Source organism: Melanotaenia boesemani, chromosome 2, assembly GCF_017639745.1.
Source record: "Melanotaenia boesemani isolate fMelBoe1 chromosome 2, fMelBoe1.pri, whole genome shotgun sequence".
Taxonomy (NCBI): Eukaryota; Metazoa; Chordata; class Actinopteri; order Atheriniformes; family Melanotaeniidae; genus Melanotaenia; species Melanotaenia boesemani.
In genome coordinates, this window is record NC_055683.1 from 20,835,891 (window position 1) to 20,853,351 (window position 17,461).

Sequence of the window (17,461 nt, forward strand, 5' to 3'; positions counted from 1 at the left end):
GATGAGCAGCTTGACAGCTGAAGACTCTGCAGTTTATTATTGTGCTCGGACGCCACAGTGATACAGGAAGCCACAGAGCTGAACAAAAACACTGCAGCTGTTACTGTGATGCTCCCAAACTACTATAGATAATTCCTGCAAACACCATTCCATTTAATATGATTTTAAGTCCTTTTTCTAAAGTTGATAATCTCCTCTTCATGAGACAGAAGAAAAATAAATAACCATTGTTTTATCCATCTGATGGCACAAATTGAACTAATAATGGCATTTTTACCATGTTGTTGTTGTTTCACCATTTCAGACCCAAACAAGTATATTTCTGACCTCTATGGACTTAACAAGATAAATTGATTAAGCAAAAATAAGATGAGAGTAGTGTTTTATATATTCTTAATGTAAAAATATATAACAGTGTTGTGCGGTATCTTGGTTAACCATGTGTTGTAGTTTTAAAGTGCTATATGAATAAATATGTTATGGTAACAATCAATTTATATAAATTATTCTACATTATGATTTGTAGGCTGAATTTATATATTTCAGTTTTCTGAAACCTGATGTTGAAATAACCTGTTATTTATTTCAGTGCCATAAAAATAGTTCATGTTTACATGAACCTGAATATTTCAATGTAAAGCTGAGTAACAAGAAGTAAATTATATTACTTACTAATAAAAGAGGGAGTAAAAACAGGCCTGGAAGTAGCAGCAGACGCTCTTCTCTATGTGAAAACACAACTGTGAGGTGGAGTCAGTGCAAAAAAGTTTCTATATGCTGACATCAGTGGGACTGACAGACAGCATCTGATCCAGTTTAATATGGACTACAGGAGAGGGATGTTGCTTTTGACCATTTGACTATTTTACCTTTGCACATATTTTTGTTTCTAACAGGTGTTGATGGTCTTGACTTTGAGTCTGAACCAAAACCAGCAGAATCCCACAAACTGGTCTGTACAGCCTCTGGATTCATGTTCAGCCAATCCAGTTAACTCCAGCATATGTGATTAGATTTGTGCCAACAGGATCAAGAAAGACTGTCCTTCTGTCCAAGCAGCACTATGGACAGAAACTAGAGTCACAATTTCAGCAGAGTGGCTCTGGGAGTCTGTGGCAGGGACTAAGAACCATGCCGGACTACAAAACACCATCTTCCAGATCGGTGAATGCAGACGCTTCTCTGGTAAACAAGCCAAACACCTTTTATGCTGGTTTGAGGCTGAAGCTCACAGCGCTAACAGTGTTAGCAGTGTTAAAAGTGCTTTGGGCAGCACACTAGTGGAGCATACCGGAGAGGTGAACGATCAATGATTAAGTTATAAATGAGAAATGGTAAATGGTAAATGGTCCGTATTTATATAGCGCTTTACTGTACCTGGAATGATACCCAAAGCGCTTTACATTATACATCACATTCACCCATTCACACACACATTCACACACTGATGGCGGAAGCTGCCATGCAAGGCGCTCGACCACGACCCATCAGGAGCAATTAGGAAACAGCTAGAATATTGTAGTGAACTACTTGAAGCAGGTGATGTGGAAAAATAGTTGAGAGGTAAAAAGAGCTCTGGACGCCAGTTTGATGGATAACAAAAAAATGGTTTATTAGAAAAAGTGACATCTTAAACAGACATCCTGAGTTTATCTCTGACACCTCCTCTGAGCTTAACCTTCCTTTAGGCTAAACTAACTTATGGAGCGTTTCCTATGGTTAATCCATAATTGACTTCATTTTTGCTGTTTTGTTCTATTTTTCTACCACACTCACTTTTAGTTTACTTTAGTATACGTATATTTTTGTTTTCTTCAAGAATGTATATAGAGCAATGAATGTGTGTATATCCATTTTTTCCCCAGTTTGTCTCATCCTTTAAAATCATGTCTATATCTACCTCTGTTCCAACATCAACAGTGTGTGACATCTTTCACTGGACGGAGCAACACAGTAAAATGGGAAAGTTAGTGGAGCTCAGAGAAGATCTGTGAATGCTGGTAAATTTACACAAATCAGGAACGACTGATGGAGCCATTTTTAATCCACTAAGTATTTTTACTGTAACAGAGTGTGTGTGCTCTTTAATTGCTCTTACCATCCCTGCTATGGACTATTCTAGTTTCTGTGGTGGTTTATTGACTCTAGAGCGCCACCTCTCAGAGGTAGTAAACAAATGCTTGAGGGAAGGTTACCAAGCTCTGTACTCTTTATAAGTATTGTGTTAATATGTCTGGATGATAATAGGATGAACATACGTGCTCTGTGGTTTCTGCTATAAATAAGTGTAACAGGTGGGTTTGCAGCACTTTTTCAGAATTACAGCACACTGCACTTCCTAAGACAGCAAGTTAACCAGCGGCCTACAAATAAGACGACTGCTGCTGCCTGACGCCTCAGCCTCAGCTGCTGTGTGGATTCATCTTCTGGATTTGAATCTGACAGCAGAAAAAAGCAAATGATCTGGATCACATGATGCAAAAAGAATAAAAATAAACATTCATGTTTCCACAAACATAAGAAGGTTGGGGTGAAATTAGTAACCATGGATGAAAAATGGTTTAAGGAACATTGGGTTTAAAATGTAGAACAAGTCTTCAACATGTCCTGATGTCAATCCAGCTGAGCGTCTCTGAGACATGCTGGACAAACACATTTCTGCTTTACTTTGCTTTTTGTTGATAATTACAATTATATAATGTGTTATACACAAATGCTAGTATTGTATAACCAAGGCTGTTTATCTTATTATCTTTTCTGATTTCAGCAGGTAAAAGTTTGCTGTGAAAAGTAAAGATTATAAAATATTGTTGCACATAGGAAATAATACAGTAAATGTGTTTATGTAGAGATATATTATACTTGTAAATTACCTTTGATAAGTTAATAGACATCACACCTGTACTGCATAGCTGCTAGTAGCATTAACTCACCCAAAACATCTCATTATTACATCAGAACTTATTTCTTGTGTCAGTAAACAGCCGCCAGAGTAAGAAACTCTTTTCTCTTTGTTTGAGCTGCTCAGGTTGTTTTATTGTTCCAGAGCTGTCAGACCAGGAAATGCATTTTATATACAGGAAACATTTCTGTTATATTTTATATTTTGTCTGTTTTAAAAGTTTTCTCTGTTTTAGCAAAATACCAGTTTTATCTGGCTGAGTGTGATTGTGTTTAATTAGATTCTTTCTGATTTCAGCAGGTAAGTGTGTGCAGGTCCATTTATGACCTGTAGGGGGCAGTAAAAGTCTGGTTTTAATCCCACTTTCTGTGTAATCAGAGTTACAGCAGGTCATCTCAGCAGTGACGCATGACACATGAGAACTAAAAGTTTATTTTAGGAATGAAAAGTTAATGAACAAGTGATGTAGAATTTTGTAACTATTTATTTTATCATGGAAAAGTTCACCACTATTGTCTTCTGCGTTTTTTCATTCAGACATATGTGTTAGCAGAACTATAGCGTAAATACAGTCTGATCCAGTTTAATTCTGCCTGTGGGGAGGAGTTTATGCAAAAGTCAGATGTTTAGTCTCTTTTTATCGATCTGCTGAGACACACAGTTTACATGATGGAGTATAGAACAGCTCTGCTGGTTTTAACTATCTGCTGGACAGGTGAAAATGTTAAGTGATCCTTAAATCTAATTTTAGAAAACTGGTAAAGTATGACTTATTTATTTATTTATATTTTCTTTTTCCATTAAAAGGTGTTAATGGTCAGAATCTGAAACTAAAAGCAAAGCAACCTGCTGCTGAAATAAGACTGACAGAAACATGAAATTAACAAATAAAAGATAAACACAAACACACTTATATTTAAAGTTGCATAAACATTTTTTCTTCTTTTTTTTTTAAAATCTGACCTGAGCCAAAACTTAGAGTAAAAATTATGTTTCCGTTACTTGCAGCTTCAGGTACTCGCAGAAAGTTTCTTTCTTTACTGTCACGATAGAGTTATTTAGTCTATAAATATACATTTCTAAGTTATTATTAATCAGTGACATCAAACAATGTTTAATTTACTTAATAATCACAGAAATTTTGGCAGAAAACTGTTAAAAGCAGAAAATATCTGAAGAAATTATGAACTGCAATCTGTTTTGCTGAATGATGCATCATTATTCTGCAGACTGAGCCTAAATCTTTACCACTTTTATATTTCAGCAATTTAACTCCAAACGCTAATACAAATAAAAATGTAAATCCAGTCTCCTCCCCCTCCAACTATCTGTATATCCTTCAGATCAGGATTTCCAGCTGCAGTCCCAGTAGTCACCATGAGTGCTGTACAAAGCGTTTTTATCTTGGCTCTAATTTCAGGTGAGTCTGTGTCCTGCTGAGGGGAAGAAAATAACTTTCTAATGTCTGCTGTCATCTAAACTGTGTTTCTTTCAGCTGCTCGGGGTCAGTCCCTCACCTCCTCTGAGTCAATGGTCCACAGACCAGGAGAATCAGTCACTCTGTCCTGTAAAGTACAAGGACTTTCTCTTGCTTGGCTGCACTGGATCCGACAGAAACCAGGAAAAGGACTAGAATGGATCGGACGCATTGATGGTGGGACTGGCACAATATTTGCCCAAAGTCTCCAAGGCCAGTTTTCCATCACCAAAGACTCTTCCCAGAATCGTGTGTTTTTGACAGTGAAGAGTCTCAAACAAGACGATTCTGCAGTTTATTATTGTGCACGACAGCCACAGTGACACAAGAAGCAGAAACACAGAACAAAAACTGATCAACACACGTGTGTGTGTGTGTGTGTGTGAGAGGCAGTGGATCGATTCAGTGTTTAAAAACATCTCATCTTAAAGACTAATTAGTTAACAATGGATCATGTTACAAACAGTAAAAGTTTTATAGTTTACTTCACTGTATTTGTAAGAAAACAACTTTACTGCAAACATAATAAACACAAATTCATTTGTAGTAAAACCAACCTGTTAGTACCAGAAAACCTAGCAGCCCTGGAGTTAACTAGCTGGATGAAGACGTTTCTAAGCTTTAGGACAGAAACTCAAAACAATCTTTATTTTATTATGCATGAAATTTAATTTTAGCCTAATAATTTTTCTAAAGCTGTATGTCAAAACATACAAATAAATTGAATATGAAGAGTGTGTCAGGTGTGGCAGTGAGAGGACAGCAGGGTTCACATTAGTTCAGTTTCTGGTGGCATCAGAGGAGGAGCTCTAAGACCGGCCACGTGTTCAGGACCATTTTAAAATAGAATGTTTTAGTCAACAGACGTTCCAGATAAACTAAACACAGCAAAATTCATCACATGAAAAAACATTTTTATATTGTGTAAATCCATCTAAATTATGAAAATATTTCAATCTCTTCAAATTTTGTTTTTAAAAAGAAGACAAATTATATCAATTAATAAATGTTTTTTCTGTTATAAATGGAGCTTATCTCTGATTTTAATTTGACATTTTACCTTTATTTAGCTTGAATCACTTAGTGCTTCATAATAAAACCACCAATTTATTAAGATATTCATCAATTTCAGCAACAGTAGCACATGAGAATTACTGCTGCTGCTCAGTAAACTTTCACTTATTTGTACTCAAGTGGTGAGAACTGAAAACCAAGTCAGTGTCTTTTCTCCACCACCTGTCCTGTGAGACGGAGTCAATGGGAAACTCAAATATCTTCCACCTCTACATATCTGACTGCAGTGATGACAGAACGGTGGACACTTAGGTTAACGTGATGGATTGTATAGCAGGCCTGCTGTTGTTCTGCAGGTGAAAATGATTTATTCTGGCATATTTATAATTGTTGTGATCAACATAATTAATAATGCAGATTTCTCTTTCTGTTTGGCAGGTGCTGATGGACAAAGTCTGACACAGTTTGAACCAGTTGTTTAACAGTTTTGAGAATCTAACAGACCGACCTTCAAAACCTCTAGATTCACATTCAGCAGCTAAGAGATGAACTGGATCAAACAGGCAGTTGGAAAAAGACTGGAGTGGATTTCTTATATCAGCACCGGTAGCACAGCACTGTACTCTAAGTCCATTAAAAGCTGCTTCACCATCTGTAGAGACAAGAACAGACAGCAGGTTCATCTGCAGATGAACAGTCTGAAGATTTTACCGATTCTACTGATTCTACTGATTCTACCGTACAGTGACTTGATTCAGTTAAACAGCTGTACAAAATCCCACAGCACATCTTTACTAATATCATAAAACCTGAGGACAAAATAACAATTTATTTATTTATGTTACAGTTTTTATAAAAATGAGGCAAACTTTTAAAACTAAGAGATTACAGCAAATGAATTCAGAAAGAGTTTAACAATATTTACCACTTCTTCTATATCAAAGCCAAATGCACATTAATGAATAAATAGCATTCTTCAATACATATTTACGAATTTGGAGTAACTCTACAGTTTTCATTATTAAAACAGAATAGGACAGCCAGTGTTTCTGATTTAACAGTTAAATTAGAAATGACTGAAGCTTCACTAGAAAAGAAGGAAAAGACCATCAAACTGAAGATCAAACACACTAGAAAGGAGAAACTTCTTTGTTGCTTGAGTCTTTTCTGGTTTTATTTAACTCATACAGTCCTGCACTCTGCTTTCTAAAATATAAATTAACATTTATTACCCAAAATCACAACCCTGGCTACATCCTTCATCTTTACAGCTGCTGTTTTATGTCTCTCTCTCCTAATTAAAGAGGAGATAAATCAGATGTGCTGTGGCAAACAGTCTTCAACAGACGGAAACTTTGCTTTAGACTGGTCACCCAACCCGATAAAGAACTATTTCCAAACATCTTCAAAGACAAAAACTCATCAGTCAAAAAGTAAATAAATGAAAAATGGAGATGAATCATAGTTGAAGCTGTAGAATTTATCGTCCATTCAGAACAATACAGACAGGAACAAAACAAGCAGTCCAGCATCTTCTTGTTAGTGAGGGTTAAGAAAAAGCATGTTTACATTCTTCTACAGCAAATCTAATTTGAGCAAAGTCACATGCTTCAAATTAGTGATGTCAGTTTTCACTCTATCATTTAAAACTAACTCAGTCCGTAAAATGGTGCCTCATCATGAGGAAAAAATTTGCATATGAGCCTGATTTTGATCAGTTAAATCCAGCAATATGCAAATAAAGCTTACACAAAAGGAAGTGTGTGTCTGTGTGTCAGTGAGAGGACAGCAGAGTTCAGATCAGTTCATCTTCAACATCATCATGTTCTCTGTAGCTCTGATGCTGCTGCTGGCAGCCGGTGAGGAGATTTCAGTAGATTCACACTAATGATCAAATCAGAAATACTGAATATTCTGATGAATGATGGAGATGATGTTACTTTGTGTTTCTACAGGTGTGTACAGTATTGATCTCATCCAGCCAGACTCAAAGGTTGTGCAGCCTGGACAGTCTTTGTCCATCTCCTGTCGGGTCTCCGGTTATTCTGTGACTGATAACAGCTATGCAACAGGTTGGATCAGACAGCGTGAAAGAAAACCAATGGATTGGATTTTTTATATGTGGGGTGGTGGAGGCTTCTACCAAAATGATGCTCTGAAGAACAAGTTCAGCTACAGCAGAGACACGTCTGCAGGAACAGTAACAATAACAGGACAGAATCTGCAGCCTGAAGACACAGCTGTTTATTACTGTGTGAGATACCGCACAGTGATACAAAACACAAACATGTCTGAACAAAAACTCAGCAGCCACTATGAAAGTCTAGATTATTCCACCGTCTGTGTGATAAGACAGTTAAAGCAGGTCCTTTTAACAACAATGCTTGAACCATGGAAGGAAACAAACACAAAGGAAGTTAGTAAATAGTTTCATTACATTTTATTTTATAAGGATGAAAAAAATTAAGTGGTTGTCAAAATGAAAGTTAAGCAAAATAATTTATTGTTGACTTTGTCCTTTTCATTTAATGTTAAAGATTATCATGACTGTCATCTTCAACCTTTTTTCTGTATTAATGAAATTAAATGAAAAATACTTAATTCCAGGGGAAATTACAAAAAGTCTTTGAAAGTTAAATAAAACTTTAAAAAGAGTAAGATCATAATTAAAGAGTCATAAATGATCATGATGCAAAGCTTCTTCATTGACTGAAACCTGATCGTTCCATATGTTACAGACCCCTTCTAGTCTAGGGGTGGAAGGGGTTGAGTAACACAACAAGCCGGTTTCAATTTCAAAAATAACAATAATTTATTTACAAAATGTTCGATATGTACAAAACTTAAATATCCTTTTCAGGTAAAATATAACAATAATAAACAAAAGATGTCCTATAAAGGAAAACGCACGCTAACCGGCGGCAAATTATAACTCGCTTACACAAAAACACAAAGGAAACTTCACCAAACAAGAAACTATAGAGTCAAACAAAATTCAATATAACTAAACAAACGATCCTAATTAACAAAGGGTGGGGAGTTTCTCCTAATGAGAAAACTCCCTGACAATCATTCTAATTAAGCAATCAGTAAGAAATCCGTCTGCTGAACAGTCCAGTCAGAACCTAAGGTTCAAAGAGAAACCAAGTGTCCTCAGACACACAAACTATACAAATAGCTCAAAGACCCACTCAAATGTTAAAATCTTCCCAAACCACATAGAGAACCCAACACGAGGCGAACTGACACAGATGCCATGAATAATGACAGGTCCTCCTATTTAAGGGCGAGGCATCACTCAATGATTTCCAGCTGGGATGAGCGGGAGCAGTAGCGACCAATCGGTGAGGCGGAGGGGAGGAACTGCAGCGTCTGGTCCACAGCCAATCCCGAGGCAGCACTGGCTCAGCAGCATTTGCATATCCAAGTCTGGAGTGACAGGCCGGAGGCCAATCCAAAAGGCCAGGGGCCGTAACACCCCCTCCCTTAAAATCTGGCCACAGATTCTCCAAACACATCTCCAGCTTGCAATACAGAAACACAGGTTAAACCATCATGAACACACATACAATCACAAACAGTCCTAAAGACGAGATAAGGCATCCGCGAAAAGGTTATCCACCTCCTTTTTATGCCTAATCTCCAGGTCGTATTCCTGCAGAATGAGTGCCCATCGCATCAATCTCTGATTATGGTTATACATACGACTTAGAAAGGTTAACGGATTGTGGTCCGTAAATACCTGAATGGGCACAGGAGAGGATCCCACATATACATGGAAGTGTTGTAGCGCCCGGAGTAACGACAGCGTTTCCTTCTCGATGGTGGAATAATGCAACTGATGTCGGCTGAACTTACGGGAGAAATAACAGACAGGGTGATCAATCCCATCGTTACTAGACTGGAGGAGCACGGCGCCAGCCCCTACAGCACTGGCATCTATATCCAGTTTGAAGGGTTTCTCCATATTAGGAGCCGCTAACACTGGTGCATTTTTAAGTAGAGCTTTTATACTATCGAACGCGTGTTGGCACTTGTGGGTCCATAGAAATTCCTGCTTAGGACTTACTAAGGACGTCAATGGTTCTACAACTGTAGAGTAATTCCTACAGAAGTTCCTGTAATAACCGGCCATCCCCAGAAAACGGCGTAAGGCTTTTCGGTCTTCTGGAATGGGGAATTGGGTTATCGAACTCACTTTAGCTTCCACCGGACGCACGATTCCCTGTCCTACCTGTCGTCCTAGATAGGTGACAGTAGCGCGACCAAATTCGCACTTGGCAAGGTTCAGGGTTAAGCTGGCGTCAGCTAAACGTGCAAATATTGTCTCTAAAGCAGACACATGATCTTCCCATTTGTCCGTGAATACCACCACATCATCCAAGTACGCAGAACAAAATGGAAGATCCGAAAATAACGTATTAACGAGACTCTGAAATGTGGCAGGGGCATTACACATGCCAAAAGCCATAACTGTATATTGCAGGAAAGTATCGGGAGTAGCAAAAGCAGAAATTAATGAAGCACGGTGTGTAAGTGGAACTTGCCAGTACCCTTTTAACAGGTCCAACTTACTGACATATTGTGCATTCCCAATAGTGTCTACGCAATCGTCTACGCGAGGTAGAGGATATGCATCCGTAACTGTTACAGCGTTAACCTTCCTGTAATTGGTAATAAACCGTGGAGATCCATCGGGTTTGGTTTCAACAAGGCAGGGCGAACTCCAAGGACTGGAGCTAGGTACAGCAAAACCATGCTGCAGCAGATAGTCCGTTTCTTGTTTCATCTGAGCCCTTTTTCCAGGATTACACCTGTAGGGATGTTGTTTAATTGGACGACTTGTTCCCACGTCTATATCATGCTGGATGACATGAGTTTGGGAAGGAATGTCCTGAAATATAACAGGGTATCTGTTTATCAAAGAGAGTAGGTCAGTTTTCTGATTGTCAGGCAGATAATCTAACGCTGAAGTCAGCGATGTCAACATTTCAGAGTTTGACAGCCGCGGCATCAAGCGCGATTCTATGCGTTTCGTCAATGCCAGTTCCGGTTCCGTAGTATCCACCATAGTAAAAGCCGCACAACTCTTCACAGCTTCATGGGATGTGGGAACTTTGGCCTTTAACGCAACATCTGCATCACGGGTCACATAAGCCTTAAGCATGTTTATATGACAAACTCGTGTCTTTCTCTTACTATCGGGGGTAGCAATGACATAATCAGTTTCACTAAGGCGTTGCTTCACCTCATACGGTCCTACAAATCTAGCAGCTAGCGCTGCGCCCTGTACGGGGAGCAATACCAGTACTTTGTCACCTTCCTCAAAGTCTCGGGAAACAGCCTTTTTATCATAACGACATTTCATCACTATTTGTGCGGATTTCAAAGCAGTCGCCGCAAACTCACGGGAACGGTGTAAACGTTCTCGAAACGAGGATACATAATCCAATACATTTTCTTGGGCAGAAGTGGTGAAGTCAAGGAGTTTCTCTTTTAACACTTTAAGAGGTCCCCGTAATTTATGTCCGAAAACAAGTTCTGCTGGACTAAACCCGAGTGATTCCTGAGGGGATTCACGGGTTGCAAACAATATGAAAGGGATACCTTCATCCAGTGCTTCACAACAGGTCAAACCCTTTCATGATACCACAATAAAAATCTCAAGTTCCTTCACCAAACGTAACCATGGCGAATATTGGTCCGATGCCACCAAACAGGAAGTACTTGTAACTCACCCGGTGTACCATCGATCTCCACCAAACTCCGTAGAACGGATCGTAGTCAGACGTGGAACTGAGCCAAATTGACATATGCTGGAATAGTGACATAGTGGCTCTTTAGCGCCCCCTACAATATTTCCATCAACCAGCCCCGCCCCCTACGTGGACCGACATGCATGAAATTCACCACATTCATTTAACATGCCAGGATGTACAAAATTGTCCATTAGACCTCTAGGCTAATTTCAACAGGAAGTCGGCCATTTTGAAAAAAGTCTCATTTTTAGGGTCATTTTTGTCTGTTTCTTGCCATTGCATTTGAACGAACTCCTCCTACAGATTTTATCATATTTACCTCAAAATCACTCTGAAGCTTCCAGAGGCATGTGTGATCAAAAGTTATGCAAAACTTTCTCAAAGAAGAAAGGGCATGGCGGGGGCGTGGCCTCAAACTTTGATATCTCGCCATGACAGACGAAACTGATATAACTTACATATCAAACAACCTATCTTAACGAACATGGCCACGTATGATGTCATTTCCATTCTGACCACATCTACATGTCCAGATGTTGTCAACGCCATGGCCCCGCCCCCTGTAAACAGGAAGTACCCCATGTTTTACCATTAAAAGCTTTAAAAACGTACTCAAACTCATCAATATCATTCTTGGAGACCTCATCATTGAAAGTATCGCAATCCCCTTACACCATTGTGATTAAAATGGCTGCCTGTGAGGTTTCAGTCCCTCGCCACCAAACAGGAAGTGGCTCTAACTCTGGACTCGGTTGACCAAATGATGTGATATTTGGCAGTTGTCATTAAAGTCCCAACCTCAACATGTTAGTACATGATTAAACACTATAGCGCCACCTACTGGCCATGTTGATCTCTGCAGATCTTAAAACCATGCTTTTCTTTGGATTTATTTCACACTATTGGTCAGAACTTGGTCATGAACACTTCTGATGCCATTATTGGGCCCACTGATGTACCAGGTGATCCTCAGAGGGAGACAATCACAATCCAAGGCAGAAAACCTGGGGACGACTGAGCGTACGCCTGCAAGCTAGAGAAAGCGTGCTGGGGGAGGGAGGTTGCCGGCTGATGGGGCGGTGCAATAGGCCGGAGCGGCGCCAGAGGTGCGAGGGCCTTCATCGCTGCTTGCAGCTTTAATTGGATTTAGAATCTCACAAACAGACAGGACTTGGACCTTTTTAAAGGTGAATATAGACTTAACAAAAGTATAAACACAACACTTTTGATTTTGCTCCTGTTTTTCATGGGCTAAACTCAAAGATCCAAGACCTTTTCTATGGACACAAGGCCTATTTCTCTGAGATATTGTTCACAAATCTGTCAAATGTTAAATGTGTTAGTGATCACTTCTCCTTTGCCAAAATAATCCATCCACCTCTAAAGTGCGGTATGTCAAGATACTGATTGAACAGCATGATTATTGTACAGGTGTGTCAGCACATCTGTACAATAATGATGCTGCTCAATCAGTATCTTGATTTAATAACAATAATATAATATGTCACAATGTCACCGATGTTGCAAGTGTTGAGGGAGAGTGTAATTGGCATACCAACTGCAGGAACATCCACCAGAGCTGTTGCTCGTGAACTGAATGTTCATTTCTCTACCATAAACCTTCTTCAAAGGCGTTTCAGAGAATTTGTCAGCACATTCAATCGGCCTCACGCATGCAGACCCCGTGTAACCACACCAGCCTAGGACCTCCACATCCAGTATGAACAAAAACGTGTAAACAAAAATCTAAATAGGGATGAGCTACCTTTGGTTCTCACAGGTTTATTAACTCCCAAAATAAAGTCTGGTAAAGCCTGAATTTCATTTTGTTGCTTTTTAATTAAATAGAATTGTCATGTGGAAAGATGTGATTTCCAGACATTGTAACCCTCTTATTAATTTACACAGGAAGTGGACTGACAGAAATCTAAATTGCATTGATCCCAAATAAACAGAGAATTGATTTTTGGAAAGACTTATGATTAATATTAAGTTGTCAGTTAAGTTAATGTCAGTTTTGTCAATCATGTCTCCTGTGGTAACAGGAATTGAGTCTCCCTGGATTTATTGAAATAAACAACTGCTGTTTTTTGGCTATCTGACCATCACCTGTTAGGTCTCTTATTCTGTGGGCAGCTATCAAACACACTGGATCAGACAGCCTGCAGGAAAAGGACTGGAGTGGATTGGCGGAAAATATACTCGAGATTCACAGGCGCACATTTCAGATTCATTGAAGAACAAATTCAGTATCAACTTAGATGCTTCTGACAGCAGAATAACTCTGAATGGACAGAATATTCAGCCTGGAGACACGGCTGTGTTTTACTGTGTGAGACAAGACACACAAAAACAGAAAACATCAACAGATCCGAACAAAAATCTCTGAGAGCCTGAACACTGATGACATGAAGCCATCAGAGGAGGCACACATAGACCACTGATAGTTTTCATCATTTATATTTAAGTATATATAGTTTTTTTTAAGTCAAACTTGACTTGAACATTATATATTAAATTTTTTTTAAAAGTTCTTAATAAATGCCTGGATTTAGCAATGAAAAACAAGCAAATAAAATAAAAAAAAAGATAAATAATAAGAAAAAGAGACGTGATTTTTATTCATGTGGTCATTATTTCCGAAGACACAGCTATGATTTGAATCCTAACGTTATTAATAATTTTATTAAAGAAGCAATACTAAACTTTGGCACATTTCCTCATCAAGTGCCCCCTAATGACAACTAATTTGGCATCCATCTTGCATCCTACCTATACTCTGAGCTCTCTCCAGCTAGTAAAAGTCAATCCAACTCTTGTCTGAACTCAGTGATTCTCAACGAGGGCATTCAGAGACTGCTGGAGAACGATGGGAGCAATATTTTTTAAAGGTGAGGTGTCCATTAACAATTTCTCCTTTCAGACAAAGTTAAGATGGAAGATGTTTGTTTTACCTTGACATGTTTCTACTGGCATCTAGTCTTCCTCAGAACCACTGTGACATGTTGTTTATCAACTTGTATTTCCAGGCATTGCCAACCTGATGAACCTGACAGATCTGCCAGTTTGCCAGACCCCCCACCACTCAATGGTATCTGGAAGAGAGAGTCCCAGTTGTGGGAAAGTATGAAAACTTCCTTATCCCAGCTGATGGTTTCCTTGGCCTGCTTTCTGATTTCTATGTCCTCCTCGATCAATCTTTTGTGTTTGTTTCAATAATCAGTTTTCATCATTTTTTACCATGTTTTTAATTGAGGGCTGATCTTTCATCAGTCAGATCAGAGACAGATGTGGCCACGTGTTTTAACAGAATCTTCCTACTAACTTCCTACAGTCAGTATGCAAATTATTTTTGTGTGTCACAACAAAAGGAAGCAGAAGGTTATATATGTGTGAGCAGAGTTCAGACTGGTTCATCTTCAACATCAGTCATGTTCTCTCTAGCTCTAATACTGCTGCTGGCTGCTGCATCCTGTGAGATTTCAATAGATTCACACTATATATAATATTCTATATAATCACAGAGATGCTAAATATTCAGATGAATAATGGTGGTAATGTTGATCTCTGTTTCCACAGGTGTGTCCAGTATTGATCTCATCCAGCCAGCCTCACTGGTTGTGCAGCCTGGACAGTCTTTGTCCATCATCTGTCAGGTCTCTGGTTTTTCTTTGACTGATAGCAGCTATGCAGCAGGTTGGATCAGACAATGTGAAGGAAAACCAATGGAATGGATTTTGCTTCGACGAGGCAATGGCGATATTTTTGAGAACAAGGCTTTAAAGAGCAAGTTCCTTTACAACACACTGGCTGCTGAGAGCTCAGTGAAACTAACAGGGCTGAATATGCAGCCTGAGGACATGGGTGTTTACTACTGTGTGAGATACACATGGTATGCAGGATCCACAGTGATACAAAGTGCCAGAGAGACCTGTACAAATACTCTGTGAAAATGAGGCTGAACTACACAAACACAATAACTGTGTAATGTTACATCAACACTTTATCTCACTATTATTGTTTTACACCAGAGAACCAATAATAAAATTAAAGATGAGCTTATTTCTTATTAGAATATCAGTTGCTTCCGTGTTTATTTTACTCCTCATTCAGGAATGGAGTCCATTCCTCCTTCCAGCATCATGGAATAATAAAAGGCTAGAACAGATTCAGAATTTTGCAAATTTACACGTAGTTAAATTAGATAAATTACAGAAGGAAAGAGTGAAATGACTGGAAATAAATGTCCCAGTCAAATGCCAGAGGACTCTAAAAAAATGTCTTCTGACCTGCAGGTGTCAGTAAAACATAGTACGATGGCAATAAGAAAACATAACATGTAACACACACACGGACACAATAACTGGAATAGTTACTCTTGTGGTTTGTGAGTTCTGATAAAAAATGTTTATTACAAGAAAAAAAATAGAAAAAGAAAGAAATAATAAGAAGAAACTAACATGGTCTAATTGTCTCATTTCTAACTGTTCTCAGGTGTTGGTGTAGGCTACTGGGATATATTAATGTACTTAAAAAAGAATTATTTTTTTCCTGTATCTCAAAACAGTGTTATGAAAGTATAGTGTGAAAGAACAAAGAGTATAAATTTGATAAATATTTGCAAAAAAATACAATTAAGCACTTTGATCATCATTTTTTATTCAAAATATTTTATCATGAAATGATTTTATGCCTTGGTAATCTGTAAATAGTTTATTACAAAGAGTCAAAGACTAAAATCACAAAGCAGGAATATATATTACATACCATAAATGTTTGTGGTGTTTCATTTTAATAGGGAGGGGTTCATGCAAAACTGCTTCCTGCAATCTGTTATAATGTTACAGAAGTGAGTCAGTGATTCAGTTTGAAATTTAAGCTGCAGACGGAAGAAGCAACTGACTTTTACAATGATCAGACCTGTTTATTTGGTTGTTTTCCTCTTTCTGTTTCATACTTTGGCTGGTAGGAAAAACTAATTAACAAAAAAACAAACAAAAAAAAAAAAACAAACAAAAAAACTGTGAAGTTAAAATAACCTTATTATTCTCTATATTTCTGCAGGTACTGATGGTCAAACAATGACTGAGTCTGAATCAGTGGTTAAAAGACCCGGAGAATCCCACAGACTGACCTGCACATATTCTGGGTTTAGTGGTAATCCCCATATCGCTTGGATCAGGCAGGCAGCTGGAAAAGGACTAGAATGGATTGCCTGGATCCTTAGTAATGATGGTAGCACCTACTACTCTGAGTCAGTTAAAAGCCGGTTCACCATCTCCAGAGACAGCAGCAGACAGCAGGTGTATCTGCAGATGAACAGTCTGACGACTGAAGATTCTGCTGTTTATTATTGTGCTCAAGAGTCACAGTGACACAAAAAGCAGAAACACTGAACAAAAACTAGCACAGCAAGTAATGAAAAAGGTTTGTTTTCTGCTTTTCACATTCATGAAATAAACATTTACTCATCATCAGCAACACACCCACATCTCAATAAAGCATCATTTATTGTGCAGCATTTTCTTCTATCCATAAATAGTTGCACATAACTGTGAAGATAAAAATTTTATATTCATGATATAAATGCAGAAATGTTTACAAAAAATACTGTTTTGACATGTACCATCCCACTTTTATAAACTGCCACCATCATGGTCTTTGCAAAACACAAATACGTCACAGGTTTCACCCTATACAAATCTGATGTGACACTCTTGTTGGCAGAAGAGAAGCTCCATCAGATCATCTTCAACACCAACATGTTCTCTGTAGCTCTGATGCTGCTTCTGGCTGCAGGATCCTGTAAGTCTCACTAAGACGGTAACAGTGTTGGTATGATCACACCACATTAATTGTTATTACAGATTTTATTTTCAATATTTTCCTCCACAGATGTGAAATGTGAATCACTGGTTCAGCCGTCCTCTGTGACCATACAACCAGGTCAACATCTGACCATCACCTGTCAGGTCTCTTATTCTCTCAGCAGCTCTCGGACACACTGGATCAGACAGTCTGCAGGGAAAGGACTGGAATGGATTTGTAGCGCGCACACTGGACACGGTACATACTATAAAGATTCACTGAAGAGCAAGTTCAATATCCACTTAGAGTCTTCCAGCAAAACAGTGACACTGACTGGACAGAACATGCAGCCTGAAGACACTGCAGTTTATTACTGTGCAAGAGAGCCACACACACAGTAACACAAACCATCAGTAGACCTGAACAAAAACTCCACAGTGCATTAGTACTTCGCAAAAGACAATTAATGAGTTTTCTTTAGTGTATTTCTTCTACATAATA

At 38.6% G+C, this 17,461-nt stretch overlaps 1 protein-coding gene across 17 annotated transcripts in view; it reads left to right on the plus strand.

Moving 5' to 3' along the window:
• The window catches only part of LOC121655986 (hemicentin-1-like), a 176,290-nt gene that overhangs the window by 79,388 nt on the left and 79,441 nt on the right, over positions 1-17,461 (plus strand). For 2 of the 17 annotated variants that reach the window (XM_042010974.1, XM_042011052.1), the window contains one exon: positions 14,830-14,839. The exons of 13 other annotated variants lie outside the window; for them this stretch is intronic. In XM_042010974.1, the coding sequence (XP_041866908.1) occupies positions 14,830-14,839 (10 nt within the window). Of the gene's footprint in view, positions 1-4,279; positions 4,323-4,397; positions 4,693-8,724; positions 8,730-14,829; positions 14,840-17,461 lie in introns of those variants that run through there. 2 more of the 17 variants (XM_042011116.1, XM_042011071.1) reach the window with 2 other exon arrangements.